We start from the raw sequence: 22,600 nt of genomic DNA, 5'->3' as shown, positions 1-22,600 counted from the left end.
CTTAGCACTGTGAGCAAGTTTTTGTGGCGTGCTTGCAGTACCCTATCGGTTTAATACTTCGTTGCGTTAGCAGCCGCGCACGCAAATGAAACAATGTTCTTTTTTGGGTGGTTCTGGTTCTATCACGAACGGATCACCGACCCGACAGACTACCGGATTCGTTTGTTACCACCAGCCGCCAGCGGATCGGTTGCGCAGTGCACACTTTTCACCGCGGAGACACGGTGGCGGTGGCACGCAGGAAGTGTTGTGAGATAAATTATTGTTGACATTAATGCTTCGCCGGCGCTCATCGTGCGCTCGCCGTGGTCGTTGTCGTTATCATGTCGTGCACGTTTGCTCGCGTGCGGCGAAACGATGAGCTCTGGGAAAAACGCACCTAGCTGCCTAGCTGGCGAAGATTCCGGGTGCATACATGTCGCCTAGATGCATCGACTGGTTGGTTGCACAAGAGCGACCTGATTATAAGAGTGACACCCCGTTCCGTGTTCATCCATTGTTGGGGTCGGTTGAATCTACAAACTGGCAAGACTGATGATGACGAAAAGAAAGCTCATCCATTTTCTGATCAGTGCGTGAGACCTCCGGCAGAGCAAAGTGTTCCAGCAGAAACGGCAAGGGCACGTTGATTTCAAATACGGTGTGCACACATGCACACAGGGGTATAGGAAAGGATGTGCAATGTGCCTTCAATGAGACTCTGGGTGGTGCATGTTTTGAATGCGACGGATATTAATTTAAATTAGCGCATCTTTCTCTCGTTCGATCATGTTTTCCAAGCTACAATAGATGCATTTTCACGCGGAAAGCAACATCGAGAAGATAATTTATTGCATTCCTTTCGATTGTTCGTCTCATTCGCAAGTGATAGAACATGATAACAGTGTGAAGAGGCAGTTTTTAATAAATACGTTGCCTTCTTTTGCTCAGATTTACTAAACAAAAACCTATTATTATACCTAACAATATAGACTGCATAATTTATTTAAACTACAGAAACCACCAAACCAACCCGATAGCTTCGGAAAAGTGTTTTAAATTTAATTTTGGTGGTTATCATTACCAAGAAATCGACAGGAAGAGTTGTGTTATTTATTGTGGCATTTCTTTGAATTAGTTTTCAGTACGCTTCTGTCTCGATCGCAAATACTAATGGATACTTGTTTACAGTTTCCCCGTGGTATAATTTTCCAGTCCATTGCAAACCCGTGGCGGGAGGCAAGGACAGTAAGTCAGGATGTGGCCACTGCTGTCGTAAAATTCAAGAGAATCCAAGAAAATGGAAAACCACACAAACGACCCAAACACGAAAGTTGGTCTATGAAGAAGCGACGAAACCAACCAGCAGGCAGTAAAAAATAAACAAATTGCTCTCAGCGTGTATCTGCCGCCGGGCTGTGGCTGTGTGGCTCGGGCCAGCAGAAGAGTATTTATCACCCCTTGCACCATCATTTCCACTTCTCGCGATCTTCTCGAGATCTCTGCTCGAGGTTGCTCCCGAATTTGTCCAACCGAAATTAAACTCGTTCATCATTCAACCCCGGGACCAAAACGTCGACCGGAATCCGGGCCTGGTTGGTGAAAGTTTTACGGCACTCTTGAACGCGCTTGCGGTTCGGTGATCGATACTCCCCATAATGGGAGGTACGTAGAGGAAGCAACGCAAAAAAAAGAACGCCCAAGTACATTACAAAAGCCGCTACAGGCCGGTCGCTCCAAAAATGTGCAGCGTGGCACACAGCGAAGTGCCCACTCGGCGGAAACGGCACGAAATTTACTGCGACTCGAGTGCCCCTTATGAAGTATGGGAAGCGAAAGCACGTGAAGAAGAAACTGTCATGATCCCTGTTTGGCCAGGCGCTTCATGCCTAGCCCTATGTTTCTCACAGTAAGCACAATAACACACACACACACACCAGGGCGCTCGCATGGTTTGCACTTTCGTCGTTTGTTCTATTTCATTTTGAACGATTTATATCGCCACTGGCCAACGGAGGGTCACAAGTAGCAACGAAAGAGGGAAGCGGAAAGTTTGCTGTACCGCTCTTCCTCGGTTACATATCAGAGACGCAATGTTTCCGAAGGGTTTGAAAACCGGAAAATAAACCGAAACCCACCCGGAAACCAAGAAAGGTTCATCGTGTGAGAGATTTTGGCTACGCGGACGACCAAGCTGCCAAAAGTCATACACATACATATACACTCGTCCAAACGATGCTGGCAATGGCAGGGGGAAAAAGTGGCGCTAAAATGTGAAACATACTCCGAAACTGCCCCGACGGTCCCGGGCTTACACAAGGATGAAGTTGTTGCGATGGCACATTTTTGGTAGAAAAAAGACAAAAAATCCCGCGAGCTAACGAAAGTATGTGAAACTCGAAAAAAAAAAACAAGGATTTAAAAAAAGAACGCGACAACAGCAACCATTAGCAAAAAAAAAATCCCTCACCCGGAAATTAGTCAATAGTCACAGAGCTAAAGTCAAAAGTTGTAAACAAGATCGTTCCGGTTAATTTAATAAGGCAATTAAAATAACAAATTGAACGGGGCCCATGCTGCCGGCGGATGCTGTTTTCCGGTTATGTTGCTCGGAAATTAATGCTTTCTGGTATTCGCAGGCACGGGATGGGAGTAGTCACAACGACGGTGGCACACATTTAGAGGCAGTGAGAGATGAAAATTAAATAGGCACACAAATAGTGGAAAGAATTTTTGGAGAAACAAAAAACATAATTATTACAGAATAGATTGCATCGTTTGAGGGACTTTTTGAAGAAGGCATATATTAAGCAAGAAAAATACGGACAACATCCAATTTTTCAATGAAAAAAACTGTGTATTTAGTGCTTTTCTTTTTGTAAAAAGGAAAACTTATTTTCCAACTCCAACACATAAAAGCATCGGTTTTAATTATGGCAGCAGTCGTAAATAACATCAGTATTTTATAGTTTACGTCATATTCATCTACTGACAAGAAGCTTCCTTGTCTCAATGCATTAAACTCATTCCAAAGTAGCGTTGAGAAATCAAAAAGGAGTAAAAACATATAATGAAAACGTTTACCTAAAAAACCGGCTGCACGAGTCGCCTCGATCAACGATGGCATATAAACATAAAGGGTGCGCCTGGTACCGAACGCCCCCTAACAGGCACGAAAGAAAAACCTTCCCACTAACTAATCCTTTTGGCAATATCCTTCAAACAACCGTTGTTGAAGCAAGCTCAACCTTCTTTTCGGTCTATTTGTTTTGCTGCCTGGTAGCTCCAACCCGGCTCAGTCCCGGCCCACACTCATGGGCTAACTAGCGACGAAAATAGCTTGTCGAGCATAAACAGTTTTTCTTCCCGTTTACCCCAACCGAACGAAAAAGAGGAACCGTGGTTAAACGCCTACCAGTCTCCTTTTGAGAAGTCAACGAGTGAGCCAACCATTCACTTTCTAGTGGTTGCCGTAAAATTCATAAATTATGAGCCGAAACACTATTCGTTCAACAACAACAGCGGCTACTCTCTCTTGATTGAGTAGAAAAAGATAGGAGGAAAATATTTTTGCTTCTATTAAACTGAACACGGCGTTTTGCTGAGCATGTAGTTTTAGTTTTTCTTTTTCTTTCTTTTTTTAATGAAAGGAACAAGATCATTGAGTGTACTGCACAAGCGATTATCTACTTCGTTTACATTCACATTGTTCGTCGGTACATTATAAACATCGACGATGAGCCAACATTAATGAATGAAAAGATATTCTTCAGGAAAAAGCATAACATAATAATTCTATAGAAACTTTATGGCTGCATTGTGTTTGGTTTGCAAGGCACGCGGGAAAGAGAGTGGACAAAACTGCAAACTATGTTAATAAAAAATTGTTGCCTTCAATAAATTATTTGTTGCAGACGCAATAAAACGTACAGCAAATACGACGAAACAAGTTGTGCAAAAATGATGTGAATTTCGTTCGAAAATGCACCTTTGCTTCTCTGATGATTAATCTTGCACGGTAACAAAAAAAAAAAAAAGTAATACGACTCATCACTGGGAAAAAAGGCTCGCACGCACTACCATTAGGCTCAAGCTTGAACGGCAGAAAAGTTTAACGACGCAAGTTCGCATACACAAACGTGCACCGACGCAGTAAAACAGCGGCTAAAGAGTTTTCCCCCAACCCGCATTCACCCAGAAAGTTACGTGTTCATCCTACGGTCTTTCTTTCATTCTCTCTCTCTCTCTCTCTGTCTCTATTGGTACCTTATTGCACATAGTGATATTTTAATAAATTTAGAATGGCCTGCGTTATTAAAATTCATAAGCTCTGCGCGCTACCTACTTTAGTAGGACGTCCTTGTTTTTGCGCTGCTCGAAAGCCCCGTAAAGGAAGCGAACGAATGTTTGCCACATATTTCGCACATGAAACAAAACGACCAGCATGTGCTTGTAGAGCCATTGAAAACAAAAAAAAACACGAGAAAAAGCTCCCATATGAAGCACGAACTCGCAGCTGTGTGCATAGAAGTTTGCAACGATGCTGTGTGGTGAGGAAAAACTCGGTAACGAATCGGTGAAAGTACGTAATCTTCTCGAGAGCGGTGTAGCTTTTTTGGCTACCTAATGTAGACGGAGAGGACATTTTTTACGTTATAAGTTTCATTCGCTCCTGAAAAAAGAGGCCATTCAAGCTGCAGAAAGATATCCCCGATAGATAGAGCGCCAACGCTTGACGGAGTAAATTTAAACGCTGTTAAATTCAAAGCCAATTCCACACTGTCCTTACGGTGGTACGGGCAAGGTCTGTTGCTCAACCTGCACTGAGTGTTGTCTTTGACTGGCGTACTCGCTCAAATATTCACCCATTATACAGCAGCATTTCTTGCACTGCGGAGCATATGCAGCAAACCGTGCAGACAAACAAAACAGTAAATGCAACAATGACGCTCGTATCAAGGCAGGCGAAGTCACTAAAAGAAAAAGGAATGAACCAAGAGCGAAGCTTTTCCTTCACTTCACTGGCGCTAAACAAGGCGGTAGCAAAGCAGCTTTGCTTTTTACGATGTGGTTTTAGTGTAAAATAATAGTCAACAAATGTGTGCTTGGTCGGTTGGTTGGTCTCCACAGCAACTCCACAGCATTTGCGAAGGATGAGTGTTCCCTGTTTGGTACGCTTAATTCATGAGCCACTACGTTTACGAGAGCGTGCGTAAGTGCGCATCTTACTGGTCGAGATTTCTACACAGACAAAAAGAGTTCTCAAAAATTCAATCACACCAAAGCTGGGTAAAAAAAGCTGGATGGAAGAGTTGGACGGTTCGCTCGTCTGTGACGGACACTCCGGTGGCGCCCAATCGCAATAAACATTTTACTGAAATAAGCAACGGAATGTTTGTTAGGAAACTTTTCTGCCGGAGCTGCTCTGCGGGGATGCAGAGTACCGTGTTGTGTTCAAAATTCTACGCCAAACACTATTTCAAGCTCGCTGCTAGTTCGGTTCATCTTACGGACTGATGTGTGTACTGGTTGTGATGTACACATCCAAGGGACATAATGCGTAAACAGCACTCCACAACAACCAGCATATTCTAGAATGTCCAGCTTTCACATCCAAGATCATGCGGCTTCTGGTGGGTAATGTTTTATATCACCATGTCGATTGCCTCCGTTGGTAAAATCTAGGGGTGAGCGTTTCCCGTTTGCGAAAGCAGTCATTTCCACTTTATTCATCCAGGAAAAAACACGGACCCATGGTTTGGTTTATGTTGCTTTGTCGAATCGAATGGTTCTCGGTCTATTTCATTCTTCCTCCGATAGGACAACCAGAACCACTGTCGGTGAGCGTAAGGAAGGGATATCCATTCGCCATTCGCACACAAAAAAAGCAAAACCAATGTTTCCGACAGACAGGGGCAATAGAGTACTCGAAACGAAATCCAGACACACAAACACCCAGGTCCCAGGTCAGATCTGACCTCAATGCAAGTGGGCAATGAAATTCATCCAACCGATGACTCCTTTGCATCGACCGTGGTGTGTATGCCGAGAGCCCGGACGGATCCGAACGAACGCCGGAAGCAACTTACAATTGCACCGGGTCACACATTGTTGTATCCCGGACGCCAAACACGCACACAGGTTCGACGCTGCGCTACCTCCTGCTCGTCGTCGTCGCCATTGTTGGAGGGCCTGCTGCACCTTTCCTCGGTACAACTGTCGGAAGTTATTAAATATATTGCGAAACTTTGGCCACCGCTAATGGTGAACTGGTGCAGGAGGGGGTTAGAGGGAGGAGAAAACCCACCGGAAACATGCAGCCACGTAACGCGCATCCTTAGCGGTGTCCTGCCCTGATGCCGCATTGGCGGCCGTATTTACCCCGAGCCCCGAAAGTGACACTATCAATTCGGTACAATCGATAGCAGTGTGTTTTGTGTGTATGTGTGTACGACGTTCAAGGAAAGGAAGCTACTTCTGTCCACAAGCAGCCGCACATCTGCGTCCTTTTCAGCAGGAAGCTGCCACTACGACGAGAAGATGGTGCTTATTTTTTGGAACGTTGAACTAAATGAAACAATTTTCACCACAGCTGCATCGAATGACTGCGTTCTGTTCGCTCATGATTGCAGCTAGTCTTTCTTGCTAGTTGTAAAATTTTACCCGGACGTACGGAATTACATCATTCCTGCCTGTAAGTCTCGGCCCGGCCAGTCGATCGGCAGAAGCTAACGCTATCCTCTGAAACGTACGCAATCTTGTGCCGCCGTACACTGTTATTGCTCTTGTCGGCTAAGCGTTTCCATTAATCTCGAAGATTATCGCCCACAATGTGCGGGATGTGATGGTCCGGGGCGTGAGTGCATGGGCGTGGATATAGCTCCCCTGCCCTGAGAGCCATCGCTTCGGGTACGAGACCACAAAACGAATGAGTTTGAGCCTTGAATGGGTGATAAAAAATCATAGCTCAGAACACGAAGATGTGTAGGGCTGGCTGGTTGGCAGCCAGACCCGTTTTTCAATGGTTTTGTTCGCTCGAGGTTAGCATACACATTCTTGTGCTAGGCTGTGGCTGGTAGTTGAAATGGAAAGAATTGACCTTTTTATGTAAAAAGAGTGGAGGAGATCGCTCGTTGGTTGGTTGCAAAGAAAAAAAATATAAATGGAAGCAAAACTATTTTATTCGCTTCGATATATATAGAGCATCTTTCCGGTAGCTTTCTGAAAGTGGAATTGGAGCCTGCAGGAGGGCGTGGGCAGAGGATAAGTCATAATAAAAACTTTCGAATATGGATCCAATGAAAGAACAAGACTGTTGAACAAATTATGAGGCTACACGAGTGTAACACAGCAAATGCTGCAAGAAATATGAATAGTTCTTAAAAATGTCTTGTTGAAGCAAAAAATACAAGGCATTGTTCCAATGTTAAAAAATAAGAATAATTTGAAGCTAGTATATTCTTGCAGTCGAGTGTATCATCGATAAATTACTCGAGTTATTTTCTTATTTTTGTTGAAATCAAAATAAAATATTCCAAACTGTTGTATGTTTAGTTCAATGCAGTTTAATACTTACACTCATCGTGATCCTTGGCGGTGACGGTGAGCACGGTATGCTGTATATCTTCGTTTTCATCAACCTCCGCCTCGTAAAGCGCTTTGTCGAAGTACGGTGGGTTGTCATTCTTGTCAGCAATGCCGATACGGATGAACTTGGTGACTGTGAAGAAAGAAGAGATAAAATAAAATGTAATTAAATTAGAGTAAGAAAATCAATTAATTAGTAATAAATCGCATCGTTAATGACCACCTGCAAGATTGACAAAGCGAACACTAATGATGACAATTATACAATACACGGGGTACATTCAGACCCAGAGCTAAACCCATCAATCATTATGCCCTTGAATGCAATGCAATTGGCTTTTGATGTATGGAATGTACATCCTCTCCAACGTCCGGCACTGATAACAATAAACATTCCCTAGATGCATACTCTATCGGAATTCCGTTTTTATGGCGTAGACCAGCAGGCCAGGCTGCAGAACACTGCTATCAGAGATCCATTTCAGCAACATTCCCATAACTCATCTACACATTGTATGGGCGCGAGGTGCAGCCACCGGAAACAACTGTAAACATCGTCCTAGCGACACGCTTCCGAAACAGCACTGGACAGTACAGTACACGGCCGCCAACATCGGTTCACTTTTGTTTCAATGTTTCACCATGCAACTTTGTCTCCCGCTCAGTAGTTCAGCCGAGCTGGTCGTTAACCACAGGAACAGTGGTGGTAGCTTATTTTAACGATCTGTCACACCGGCAAACGGTTCGTCCAGTCGCACAGCCCACGGAGTGGCGCACGTGAGAGAATGAAGATTTTTAGACAACCGGTATGTATGTGTGTGTGTCTTTTTGTGTGTAGTGTGTGGCGTGAATTTACGAGAATGTAGTAGTGGGTGTGTGTGTGAGTGAGTGAGGCTGCATAAAATTGCATTCAAATTTAGAAAGCAGCGACATGCAGCACCACAGGCGCATGATACCAAAAACTGTGGGACATTTTCGGTGCACAATCTGTTCACTCCACCGAAAGGGCCTTACTGTATCAGTAGTTGCAGCAACAAAAAGAGAAAAGATCCTATACCCACCGAGTTCTCGTGAGCGCCACCCAAAAGAACCACTATTTGACGGGACACCACAGGCTCGGTTGGGGGGGCAGCAGGTACAATAAAATGTTTTATTTAGTTAAGCCATTCCCTCTCCCCTTACTCTGGCCCATGCACCATCGGGCGTCGGACTGAGAAGAGTCTAAAACCCCGGAAGTTCTGCAAATGGATGTACTGAGTTGGGCGCGCGACCGGGTAGACTATATTATTCTCATTACCATAATGACTCCTCCTGGGTTTATACAAAAAGGGGTGATGTTGGGAGACGGGTGGTAGATTAATCTACCTCCCTGGTCACACCGCTAACGCGGGTCTGTAGAATGCAGGGATGAATTTTCGGAAACAATTTCATCCGCATGCACAGTGCGCGAGATGGTGGTCGTTCGCCGAATGTAACTACTGAACGACGTCAACGCCGACACTGTGGTGTGCACGGAGGCTTGCCTCGTTTTGGCACCGGCGTTAATCCCCAGGAATGTGGCTTTGCACCGCACCGGCCAGTGACGATGGCGGTGAAGCGTAAAATTACATTCCTCCATAATTAGATGATGCAACGCGAACGCGCAATGGACGTGAGCGTGCGGCTCTGGGACTCTTTGCAACGCCCTTTCTCTCGCTCTCTTTCACTGCAGCTGTCAACGTGTGCATAGAAGCGTGCCGTCGTGAGAGAAACGCTCAGAGTCATGGCCGGGCAGGTTGGGCGCTGGGCACGCTGCATAATTTGTACGTGCTGCTGTGTTATGCGGCCAGCCGGCCCTGGACTGTGAGATGAAATTAGTTAAAATTTCAAAGCGATATGCCACCATCATATTGTCGGTAGCTAATAATTGACTACAGTGTAGCGTTTATTTATTTTTTTAATGCTGGAATTTTGATAAAATGATTTACGGGTAGGAGAATTGAGTGTATGCTAGTGGCCACAAGAAGCGTAAAATTTGAATAGATTCCAGCATAGGATTAGTTTTTGGGAATGTTCTTTTTTTTCTTGTAGGAAAACCATGTTTCCATGTTCCGTTCCGGGTGCTATTATTCACAACCCTTCAGTGCTTCTTTCTCGCACACAAAAAAACGACCCCTATTTGTACGACTTTGATTAACCCATTCACCTATTGAAGATGGCAGGTATCGATTACCCGGTACCCGGGGAGATAGAGGAAGAGGACTGCATTGAATCATGCCGTCGGTTCCGACAATGAGATCCTATTCCAACGCACGAAAAGCTTCAATTTCAAAGCAATCGATTGGGATTGGATTTATCAACTGATTCCTATTCCTGAAATGGATGCGCAAAAAAAAAGACCAGGTTCTATGTACGCGCGACCAAGGCTGAGAAGCACTGCAATCACTCACGTACACGCATTTTATTTTTTGCTCCGAAATTCCGAAACCAATAGGCTGGTAGGCGCTATCTACAGCCAACACCTTTGCTAGTCCATCACATACAGGCTGTGTTATGGTTCGCAGGATCCCCACAGCTAGCACCACCAGTATGCCCACGAATCGGTAGCAAGTTTGAAAAGGATGAAGATAGCATTCACTGAAATTCATGCTACCCCTTTTTTCTGCCAATCTAAGGTAAAATTCACTATTGAGACACTGTATGTTTCCGAAATGGTTGAAAAATGATTGAAGTTTCAGATAGGTAAGGAACGATTTTTTTCTTGCTATTTTGTCCCTCTTGTTTGTTTTGAGACAGTTCACTAAAGGTTATCGTGTAGTTCTCTCGATATATGTACACGAAACATACAGACGGGCTTGGTTAGTTGATTGGAAAGTTTGAAGTTTAGATTGAAATCCACATCAGCGGGTGTGCGGTAGAAGAGAAGGAATTTCCGAGAGCTCGTTTCTTCGGCGCGTGACTAATCCAGACCAGACGGTGAATTGCAGGACAAACATTTGATCCCATCTCCCGTTAGCTAGCTGCACCAATTTCCCCCGTCGTTCAATCGTTTTGCGGTGAAAATTTGCCACACTCTCGGGCATCCCACCGGCTGCAGGAACTGGCAGGTGTGTGCGAGAGCATCACGCAACAAATGTGCGTCAATATGTTATCGCAAGCTGTTCTCTCTCTCTCCACGTGTTCGGCACCGGAACAGGGGGAAGGATATCGAATTTTTGCTTTCCCATGTGTCGTTCAGTGGCTTCAATGGTAGAAATGTATTGGAGTGCGAGTGGGCTGCGGCCCGTAATCAAAGCAGTAAATATGTGTAACACCTGTGTCAGAAACTTTGCTTATATACATTCACTACCATCGCGCTTGGGGCTGTTTTCATTCCGCATTCAAAAGAAGTTTATTCAATTTGAAAATGAAATGTGTGCCCGGTGAGTGGCTCTTACGACGAGGCGAAAGCAAAGCGTGATTTCTTTCGATGCATATCAATGAACCTACGCAAAGCACAGCATGGCTGGAAGCTATTCGCTGCTGAAGTTGAAGTGGTAGCAGATTGATCACAATATGTGGCCCAACACACACTGGCACGAGCTGAAATAATGGCAGCGGGCGGGTGAGCTGCTTTAAATAAACAGATGTTTATGATCCCACACACCATCCGGGGTGGAAAAAACAATCAAAGAAATTTGATGAAAATTGATCGGTGAAAACAGATTTAACGATGGTCTTTTTTCCAGCAGCACTTTTGCTGGAACATGTATAGAATGTTTGAGATCAAGGTAAAATACTGATCGACCGGTACCGCTCAAAGCCAATTACTTTAATTTCATCATCAACGCGAAAATTGTTTATTTGCCACTTACTTTGCCGGTAAGGGATTTTGTTGTGTTTGTCGCCATTCATTCAATGAACACTCCAAACACGCTCTGTAGATCCACTTGGAGTACCGTGAACGATTTGATTAAATTGAGTTTGTTTTAAATGCTTCTTTTGCTTCCGCCAAGTCACACTAAATCGGCCGTAAGTATGAATGGGCTTAAGCAGCTTTTAATTTGTTGTGAGAAACAATGCAAAATGATACATATTTAAATTAGAGCTAAATGATTCATTTTCATTAGCAATGTTTCAGACAATTTGCTGTTTTCTATTTAAAGAAAACAAGCAGAAATTTCAGTTTGTCAGTCAGACAATATTCATCATCCGGATTGTATCCATTTGACAGTTGCGGTTTGCCATATTGGATTTCACCATTTGTGTTAAAAAAGATGTATTTTAAAATGGATTTTTTATTCTGCCCGAATTTTTTATAATCGGAGAACCGAACAGAGAAGGAGCCATACGAATTTTACAACGTAATTTGAAGCAGATAATTTAAAAAAAACATCATCGAGTTTGTTGAAAGATCGAATAAAACTGAGATCTACAATAATATGAAAAACTGCACTGGAATTGACCTTTACAAGCAATTGGTCTAAATAATCCCTTTGATCGTGATAGTGTGATGCCACTGTTCGAATCTCTTCAGAAAACTCACACCGGTTTTTTGCTCCAACCCACACATCGACAGAATAATTGGATTGGTGCTGTTGTATGTGTGGTGATCGATTCGTTAGCCAACAGTTAGCTCGATCAGCGCTGCCACCAATAGCGCAACACAATTCAATGATTGGCGTACACGTTTTGTTTTCATTTCAGCGCGAAAAAAAAAACGAAACGGAAATGTGACAAATTCGACATCCAACACATCGCACACGTTGCCAGAGCCTCGGTTTGCTGTTTGATCTTTGACTGCTTACTGCTGCCGGTCTAATAAACTATTTGCCACGGCACAATCAAACAGCAACACACTCTCGAAGGACTGTTCCAATACAGAACACTGTACCAGGGGCGATTTTTTTTGTTATCAAATTCTCGTTGTATGGCTGTACACTCCGGTTTGTTTCGATTTGCTCGGTGTGGTTTTCGGTCAAACGGAAGCTAGACTTTCGCTTAATCGGAAATGCATTTCCGCGGACGAGTGCATGGTGTGGTGACGTATTGGAGCTGCAGCACACACTGCAGCCGACTGCGCTAGCCACTAAATTGTGCTAACTGTATAGATTTCATGCAAAGGGTACAAATGGAGAGGGGGAAACAAACCGGAACATGCCTGGAACCCACCACATACAAACAGGGAAAGCTCACGCGACAGCGCATCGTGTTTCAGATCGGAAGGTGGACATTTGTGATCAAATTGTTTGTAGTGACTGTATAAAAACAATGCTGCACTAAAAGACTAACAAACGCGTTCGTGTGTGTGACAAGAAGCCAGCTAAAACAAAGTAAAGCTAAAGCAAGAACACGAAGTGTTTACACATCGATAGAAGTTTTCGACGGACACTAGTTCTGATTGGCGGGAAACGTGTGTTGAGGACTATTTGTACAGCTTCAAATCTCCCTCTCTCGTTTACTCCTGCTCAACTTGAAATCTGATTCCGATAGCGACCGGAAACTGGCAAAGGGAATGGCTTCAGTTTCCTCCTTCTCATTTCCAGAAAATTCCCGACCGGAACCTATTTGGGAGCTGCGCTTTGGTCCACCGCCAGCCAGCATGCAGTGATTGTGTGAGTGATTGTTAGCAAATAATGGTGCAGCGGTGCCCGTTTGTTTTGAGGTGACACATTCCCACCCGGCCGGAAGTGCACACTGGGGCGCCAACCTTTCACTACCAGGGATGTGTAACTGGTGCAACAAAATCACAAAAAGCATGGACCGTGGTTTGCTTCCCTTTGGAGCACACATACACACACACCCACTAGTGCAGGGGCATCGGATAACTGAATGTGAGGGTGGCTGAAGGGGAGTTTTACGGTTCTAGTTTACAGTGTGTGAGTGGTGACCGCACGAAATTTGCAGCACCGGATGTAAATGATGGACTGAAAGTGGTTTCGATGGCGCTGCTGAATGGCATCGAAGGTGCCCATGGTCACCATGCTGACTACTGCTAGTGACGCTGGTGATGGCGATGATGATGATGATCGAAGAGGGAAATGAGCTTAGAACAGATGTGTATATGGGGGAGAAGCGTGTTGAATGTGAAAAACGATTCACAACTACTATATGCTACCTCTTGCCAGCAGTCCTTGGAATGAACAGCATTAGCACAAAGTTTTCATCATAACCACATCTTTTTTACCTTCTGCAGTCCCTACGTATGCGGGATGAAGACAGAACAAGTTGACGCATAATTTTGTCGCTCACTTACTCGCTTTCCCTTTGCCGGGTGTGAACCACACCTCATCAAACAACGGTTAGTGCTGGTTAAACTGTGCATATGCTATTTTCTCTGTTTACGATTTGTTTGCCAAGGTGTGGTGAATCGTATCAAAGTTTTCCCGGGCAATAGGGCAGTAGAGTGTTGAATAGTTTCAATTTCTAATCCAAATGCAAATATTTGTAAACTAACAGTATGGTTCGTGTTTGAATGATTGCATGATTGTTCCCATTACACGAATGAAAAGCTCACGTGACAATTACTATACTACAAAAAATTGCACAAAATTTGCCATTTATGGTTGTATTACATTGTTTAAGTAGAAGCTTATACTTAAAACGGGCTACGTATTCATTACTGATAACCGCAAAAAGAACATAATTATTTTGCCCATGACCAGCCAAATCTCACACTCCTGGCAGCAGATAACAACAGTATGCTTTCTGCTTTGCTCCTACACTTTCAACAGCACGCTGAGAGAATATCCTCGGGACATCGATGCTTTACAGTAACTTTTATGTCGCTCCTTTCAGCATTTTAATGAGCATCGGGTAAAGAATTTCCTCTTGAAAGATGTTACAAGAAAGCTTGTAAAATAATAACTTCACAGCGTGCGAGGGAAAGAACGGATCTGAAACGAGAGATACGCAACATAAAAAAGCCACGCGGAATGTACACAACAATTTACTGGTTCTTCAAAATCCTAACTTTAACGGGTTGACGGTCCCCCGTTCTGGGGCGATTCATGTGCTGGTTCTTCCCTTCACGCAGTGAATTTCAGTGAATTTCAAGCTAGCAAAAGCGTACCTTCACCTTCCTCAACAACGCAACAAGAAGCGCAATTCAAAGTTTTATGATAACACACAGGCAGGCACACACACATTGTGTATGATACCCGCATATGTGTGCCTGTCGCGTAGTCCCTAGCCGCCCTTCCTGCCTGCGTCCTATGCCACCCTTCATATTAACTGCTTCTCTTTACTCCCATTCACCCACGCTTTGCAAACACTCTCATTCGCATGATAAAAAGGAGCAAATAAGTTTAGAGGAATTTTAGAACGAAAAAAAATCCCTTGCTCCATCTTTTATGTGTCGACACGCATAAAAAAGTACACAGAGGTAGCTTTCCCTCAGGTTACGGAGTCTGATTAGAATATTCGGCAAGTCACTCAGCTTGGTACGGTGGTGCCGGAGGACCTATTGGAGCTCTTCCCGGGGTTTGAAATGAATCACTTAATATGTATGGCCTCACAAATGGCTGCCTGAATGGTGTAGAGGCAGTTATGGATGAAAATTAATTTTTCTCACAAAATAACCATCTCATGCACCTTTTCTTCCTTTGCCCTTGTTGATTGTCTGTTTGATTCGATGTAACGAGTGTATGGAAAGCACGCAACGTTATGCCTCCCCGTAGGTGGTGAAAAGTTGTACCCGCAAACATGCTATTCCACTCGAAGGAATACTACATTAAGCACCGTCCGTACACGTCTCCGTGCCCATTCACGGAATGTATTGTATAAATATTTACAATGTGCCAATGTGGCTCCTCTAATCTTCGCTACTTCAGCTAAACAAGGCGCACGCACGGACAACGAAACTTTACCATATACACCATGTGTGAGATTGTGAGTGACTGAACTCGGTTACCGTAGTGAGAAGCATAAAACTTTAAGCAATCTGCCTCCGCAGGGGAATTTGCTCGGAGAGATGTCGTGCGTAAAGCGTCCGGTGGCGTTGATGATATGCAAATGATTCGAACCCCCGCTTGTGGTGTCATTCGAATTCCGAGCATAAAACGCACTGTTGTGGACATAACGATGATCCTTAACTCCCCCCGGCAATGGGGTAGAAAACACAGCCACCGCCGCTTGGGACCTGTCAGTGCTCAAACCTGCAGAAGCAGTGTGGTGACAGTGTGGTTAAGCAACGATGGAGAGTGTTTTCCTATTTTCTTCCACTTTACGATCGTGAAGACCAAGACTTCGGTCGGTAAGAAGTAAGAAGAAGAAAACAAGATAAATAAATATAAAAGGGGTATGGCGCTCGTTGAGAACGGATACGTGAGCGGTCGTGTGGGGTTAGTTATGGGTTTCGAAGTGGCAAGAAATAAAGTCAACAAAAAAGCTAGCATAATAATCGGACTTCCACACCCACTGCGAGTGTGCTCGCGCTTGGATGGATTGTGGTTTGAGGATGGGTGGCTTAGTACACACCCTTGTAGAGCCACAATGGCCGGGTTTTTTTCTTCTTCTCTCGTTTCGTTTGAGAATTGTGCCACACATTTCACCACCAGCAGACGCACATATAAGATGCCATTTTACTCGAAGTTCGCTCTCGTTCGCTCGAAAGCGCTCCGCTTCCTGGCCGAATATTTCAAACGGTACCGCGCGGCACAACACACAGAAGCCACCACATCCGGAAAGGTTAACAGAAGCTGTTGTTCGAGTGCTCGAGATGCTGCTATAAAATTTATAGTCCTTCCTGTTCCGTTCTACACCACCTCTAGAAGCATCGAGAAGCCCATGAATTACCACCGCTACGGTCCTTTTTGCCGGTCGAAGAGCGAAAGAGAGGTCGAAATAAACAACAGCAACTACAACAGCCAAACAACCATTTTCCAACTCGCTCATACATGTGTAGCGTTTGCTTCGAACGAAATTACTGCGATAAAGCAGTGCACAGAAGAAAGCATAACGCACGTAGGTGCGGGTAAAAGGATGCTGCTAAGCAGCTGCAGCCGTTCGGGGACGATAGACGGGGAGACCGGGGAGCTGCGAAAGGCAAGGCAAAATTGCACCAGACGTTGTTCGCGAGGCGGTCCCGGATGGGTCTTTTCTGAATCGTTTCGAATCCTTTGCCTTTGGTTCCGTGCCTGCATGACAAACCCGGCCCCGTCTCGCAAGAGCTGAAAGCCCAACACAGATTGTGTTTTATGCCGGGTCGTTACAATCAAAAACATTTACATAAAACTTAGATGCTCTGGTCGTGCGATAAAAATAAAAACTACATCTCCGCCGTCATCTATGTCACTCGAATTGGTGGTTAAATAAAACATTTATGGTAAGTTATGCTGTGTGTGTACAGGCGCCTGGATGGATATGGGGCGTCCGTCATCGGCAGAAGTGGTTGGAGGAATGTTGATACACGTGCGGTAATGTGCTGGCTGTAGCAACTTCGTACTTAGCGGATTGGTTACAAGCATGGTACTTGCCAGTATGTTAATGTCACATAATGTCTGGTTAAATTGCATTTTGTTAGCATGCGATGGTTTAGTTGGATTTAAATAAGCATGAGCACGAGCATGATAGTCGCACTCGCAACAGTAGCGATTGAGATGCTTTCCATTTACTGGAGTAATGTCTACAGTTACATAAGATTCAACTTTTTGCAAACATTACATGGATGTGATTTTATCATTAATGATGTTAACATACGTTAATGTGCGACTGGAACTAAGATGTAGTATGCTCGAACCTTTTTATGGCTGTAATATGTCATGGTTTAGTCAAGTTATACTACTCCAAGAACAATATTGCACGCTTAATGAAACACAGTAGGAAGAGCTCTTTTGACAAGTAAAAGTACACACTCCTGGCAAAGAGGAAAAATAACATGTTCTCTTTTAGAATGTCATTTTTATGATAAACAAGCTAACCATTGATTGTAAAACAATCATCCTCAAAGCACAAAATTAAATAGACACACTATTTGAGTAGAAATAATCCCAGTTTACTTGTTTCTGTGAAGCTTCACATTCTTCAACATGGAAATTCTGCCACGGTGTGCATTCCGGTACGTTGTGCATGCCAACCCAAACACTCAGTATCGCACAGCATCATTTTCTTCTAAATTATCCTCAATAAATATCTGTCTGCCGCTCGTGCGTACTTTAGCCTCCCTTTCCCGACGGAGCAGGAAATAAATTAAGAAACTATTGCCGCCAAAGATAGACCAAAAAGCCAGCAATTCATTCCACTGTGGCACTGCCCGGTACCGGATATCCTATACACCGTCGTTTCGCGTTTGGCAATAACACCATTCGGCACCGTTTCGTCGTTTCGCGGCATCTTTAGTGAGCAAAACAAAAAAAGTTATGAAAAAAAAACTAAAAACTTTCAACTAACGGCCATACACAGCGCAGCAAGTGTGCAGAATCAATAACATCAAACAGCCACAATGCTGCCACAATGTTTGCTCAATGATTGTACAGAGAAGGGAAGAGGGTATTGGGTGGAGGAACAAAAACCAAACCAGGCAACACATAATCCGGTGCCATAAATTGTACCACAAACAGACACACACACACACGTAGGACAACAGTTGCTACCGCATAGGAATATTGCGCCATAGACACACACACACACAATGATCGTGCGTTCACAATTCGGTGGATGAAAAATGGGCCGCGTTTTCACGATATTGAATTGGCTGCCACCGGGATGTGGTGTGTGTATGTGTGGTTGGATTTTTTTTTTTGGCAAACAGAGAACGCGTACTAGAACGCATTTGGTCAGCGACGGGTGGTACCAATTCCCGCTACTGCGGGGAAAAAAAACTCTGCAACCACCACTGTATGCACTACTTCGCTTCAACGCTTTCGCGACTGCTGTTAGGGGTAGTGGCTGAATATCGCCCTCCCCTCACAGCCAGACGAGACCAAAGATTTTCTTTTCCGATAGCACTGATAAAATAACCGCAAGCCCGCGAGCGCTAAAGAAAAATGGGCCAAAGGCAGCGTGTTGTCGCGAGCGCACGCTTAGCACAGTTTATATACCACACACCGACCGGAACCACTTCATCGATGTCTTCACCAGCGCCAGAAGGCAATCGTTTTGCATCGCAGGCGAAAGGCTTCCAGCAACAAATAGACAAACAACAGAATTTTTTTCTACCTTCCTTCAGTTTCTTCTTCGCTGACTGCAAGCTGCGGCAAGGATCAATATCACACCAAACCAGAAGCTAACGATAATTTATTACCCTTCATGTGGTGGGCGCGAGCGCGATTTTGCGCGAGCACAATATTCCCGGAGAAGCGGCCGGATGCTACTGTCACGCCATTGATGTGGTAAAGTGTTTTGTATTGGTGTGCCTTGTCGCATCGTTCATTCGGGTGAGTAGGTAGAAGGTAGCTGTGTTTTATTTATACACTTGTCTCAGATTCAGTCTTGTTGCTTTTTTTTGCACGTTGATAATTTATGACCCTCCAGGATCATCGGCTGGTGTGAAAGAATATTGCTTCTGGCTTCTCAATGGCAATGTCGTGGGTAATATGTCAACCTCCAAAAGCAGCCTTCTATGACTTGGGTTCAGTACGAAAAAATGTTAGTAACTAGTTAGTTCCAAGGTACGGGGTAAAAATGTACACCACAGAAACTAAAATTAAACGAACAAACTTTTTTCCCATTTCAGTCAAATGAAATATTCATAAGCGTGCGCTCCCTTGGTTCGTCACAACACGGATACTCCACCAACCGATAACAAAAAAACAGCAAAAAACCAAACACGACCGCAAAACCCGGAACTATCTCTTGTCCTTACACCACCGTATCCATTAGTGTCATCCTTCATGTGAGGTGTTAATTTTATGTAACCCCACATGATGATACAAACCGCCCGCGTAAGAGAGTATCTCGAGAGCGAGAACGTTCAAGTTGCTTCCATACTGGAAATGCTACCGGTCCACATAGACATTGCCGCAAATCGACGGGCACACAAATCCTGGCTAAGTTCGTTGGCGCTCTGCCTCCCGTGGAACAAGGCATAGGCGGCAGGAAGTTTTAGCACAAAATTTATGACAAACCATTAAACCGATCGGCTACCCACTTAACGCCCGGCCGGTAAAAGAGTGGTGTGCCGTTTTTAGCATCAAAATGATCTGCAGCAAGCAGAACCAGCAAGTGTGTATGTGCAAGCGGAGAACTGGAGGGGCTGAGATTTAGTACACCTTTAGCACGAAACGGACTCTAACCGGCCTCCAGCACTAACCCACCAAGTGCAACTTGGTTTTAGCCACCCTCTAGCCACGCTCTATCGCTAAACTTTCCAAATAACCCTTCCTTTTTATATTCTTCCCTTCGCTGCGTAAACACCCAGCACCGTGAGAGTCCAGCAGAACGTGGGCAACGCTAGCGTTCGTCTTTATCGCGTTTTGGCATCGGCATTCGGCCAATCGCTCACAAGCCGAGTGCGGTTTCCAGAAGGAAGAGAAAGTCCGACCGTTGGGCTGGAAAGCCGGACAAGTTGGACTTGCTAATGGAAATGTAAATTGGTTCCGAATTGAAACCTATATATGGAGGAAGCATATTAATTTGCAGCAATTTATCGTTATCGAGTGAGGAGGAGAGAGTGCGAGCAAGGGAGCAAGTCCAGGACCTCCAGCGGGCGTCCAAAGTTCCGAAAATTTGAATGTCCGCGCTAAAGTTGGACCTTGCGGACGTGGTTCGACTATCGATGGGCAACACACGCCCCGATGGTGCCAGTGCTGCATATCGTTTTCCGAGCACGAGGATTATTTAAACGCGATTTCACTATTCCGATGCGTAGCGATGGTGAGATATTTTTGGATGGATTACGGTTGCCTTGGGGACGCCGTTTGCGATAGCAAACACATTCACCATTCGGGATGGATGGAAATTTGTGAGATAAGCGGGAACATTAAATTTCAAAGTGGCTTCATCTTTTTTCCACCTCGACTCAACGGTTATTCAATGGTACTCCTCCTTTGGAAGCTACACACAATGGGACACACACAGCCATACAATCACACCAACCAAGCGACTCTCGCAACTGAACAAGCGCCTGTAAGCTCATGACAAATATCCTGAGGGAAGCTAAAGAAGCTTCAGCGTAAGTCTCTCAACCGCTACCGCAGTACTGTGTACTTTGCGGTACAGTATTGTTTTCCTCAAATGCACAAACTTTAGGTACATATACACTGCGGTAGAATGTACCTTAGCTATGCCGGCCAGAGCAAACATCATCTCCGAGACATTGCACATAACTGTGTGAGACCCGTGTTTCGGATGGGCGAAAGTTTACTTTGTTAAATAGTGTTCCGGTGCTGGTGGGGCTTAACTAAATATTTTGTCTCACAAAAGGTAATGCAAACCGCAAACGGTTGCATTGGTCCCTGGGGAACAGGAACAAAGACGATGCTATAGCATCGTGGCAAAGGCTAACAAGGCAATCGATGTTATATTTCCTGCAAAATGCTACAAGTTACAGTGCAGAGCCACCGTTTGACAATTTGAACCACCGTTCAGTCGTCAGCACAGTCGTACCCGTGACATTTGCGTGGCACGAAACTTACCGTTGGAAATTCAATTAGCTTCCACAACTTGTGGAAACTAATTCCTCACGGTGAACGAAAGAAGGAAAAAAAATCTGACAAACAAACAAAACGCGAATTGAAAACGGAATTATGTTGCACGGTTGAAACATGAGACACAATTGTTGAATACGAAATTGTGATCAGCGGTACCGAGTGCTTCGACTTTACCTCGCGAATTTTACACCACAAACTATTTGCACACTAGGTTGTGAACTATTTGCATTCTTTTTTTTTTTTTCGTTCTGTGATGCACACTGCTTTCCAATCAAAGTTGCACTCAAATTAGACGTGAGGCAAAGAGAGTAAAGGTAAATTGAATCGTGCAATCAGCATTGAATGTTCCTCCAATAATAGGCACAAGTTTCCATCGAATAAAGACGATGGCAACGACAAAAGTCGACAAAAAAAAAGCAACAACGAAAAGTACGACAGAGTTGCTGTGGGAGAAATCCACTCTATGGTCCATTGATCTGGGAATCAAAGCGCAATTTGGTTCGGTTCATTGCCGATGCAATGCAAGCTCTGGTTTTGATTGTGCAGAAAGCGGACAAAAGCAGGGTTGGATGGCTGAGGTTGGCGATGGTGATAAAGTAGCGATACAACCCTTGATAGTGCTACCATGTTTACCCTCACTCTCTTTCTCTCTCTTTCCCTCTTTCTCATATAGTTTTCTGTTCGTAAAAACTGAAAAATACTACCTCAAGCCCTTAGCCTGGGTGCTCTGGGGACAATATACACCTAATCGCAGTCGACACATTGAGAATTTCCTCCAGGAGTAAAGCCCCCCCGTCAACCACGAAAAACTCACCCACTCCTGTCGTCTAACCGCCCGATAGGTTGTTGAAATTTTGTCGGTGCTTCACTCTCTTTAATGAAATTTCTCATTCGTTCGATGATAAATCACGACCGAAAACGTGACTTATTAGCTGCACCCCGAAGCGGGTCCGAGGCTGCAGGAAAACATGAAAGCAGAATCCGAATTGAATGGAAACGAGATGTAGGCGAAGATGGTGGGAGTGGAGAAGCGCCCCCAAAAATGGGAGGTTGAAATCCTACGACAGCAAAGAAGCTGCGGAGAGCATGGTGCCATTTTTCGATCTTGCTTAATAATGGTGAATCATACACGGGGAGCATTTCAAAAGGCAGCAGGCAACTAGTGGGCATGCATCGCACAGTACGAACACTGATGGATATGGATTGGCATCGTTTGGCAGCACCTCTGACCTTAGGCTAGGGAATGGTAGCAGTTAGAAGAAATTCTTCAAAAGCTTGCAACGCTGTTTATTGAGCGCCGTTCACGATACACTTTTTATAACCGGTAGCGATCATGTCCACTACACCGTCCGTTTTTAAGGGAGCGAGTTCTTTGCGGGTCGGCTGTGACATGAAATATTGTTCTGGATGCTGTGATACACTTACGACCTATCGGGCGCCATTCCTGAATTCCTATCGTTGGGTGTTAAAAGCCTGACACGGATACA

The 22,600-nt window shown here is 44.5% G+C and overlaps 1 protein-coding gene across 18 annotated transcripts in view; it reads right to left on the bottom strand.

Annotated features, from left to right (window-relative positions):
* The window catches only part of LOC120904608 (neural-cadherin), a 251,518-nt gene that overhangs the window by 59,016 nt on the left and 169,902 nt on the right, over positions 1 to 22,600 (bottom strand). For all 18 annotated transcript variants that reach the window (XM_040314722.1, XM_040314721.1, XM_040314718.1 and 15 more), the window contains one exon: positions 7,556 to 7,699. In XM_040314722.1, coding sequence (XP_040170656.1) covers positions 7,556 to 7,699 — 144 coding nt within the window. The remainder of the gene's footprint in view (positions 1 to 7,555; positions 7,700 to 22,600) is intronic.

The sequence above is a fragment of the Anopheles arabiensis genome, chromosome 3 (genome assembly GCF_016920715.1).
Source record: "Anopheles arabiensis isolate DONGOLA chromosome 3, AaraD3, whole genome shotgun sequence".
Taxonomy (NCBI): domain Eukaryota; kingdom Metazoa; phylum Arthropoda; class Insecta; order Diptera; family Culicidae; genus Anopheles; species Anopheles arabiensis.
This window is presented reverse-complemented; position numbering and strand designations above follow the sequence as displayed.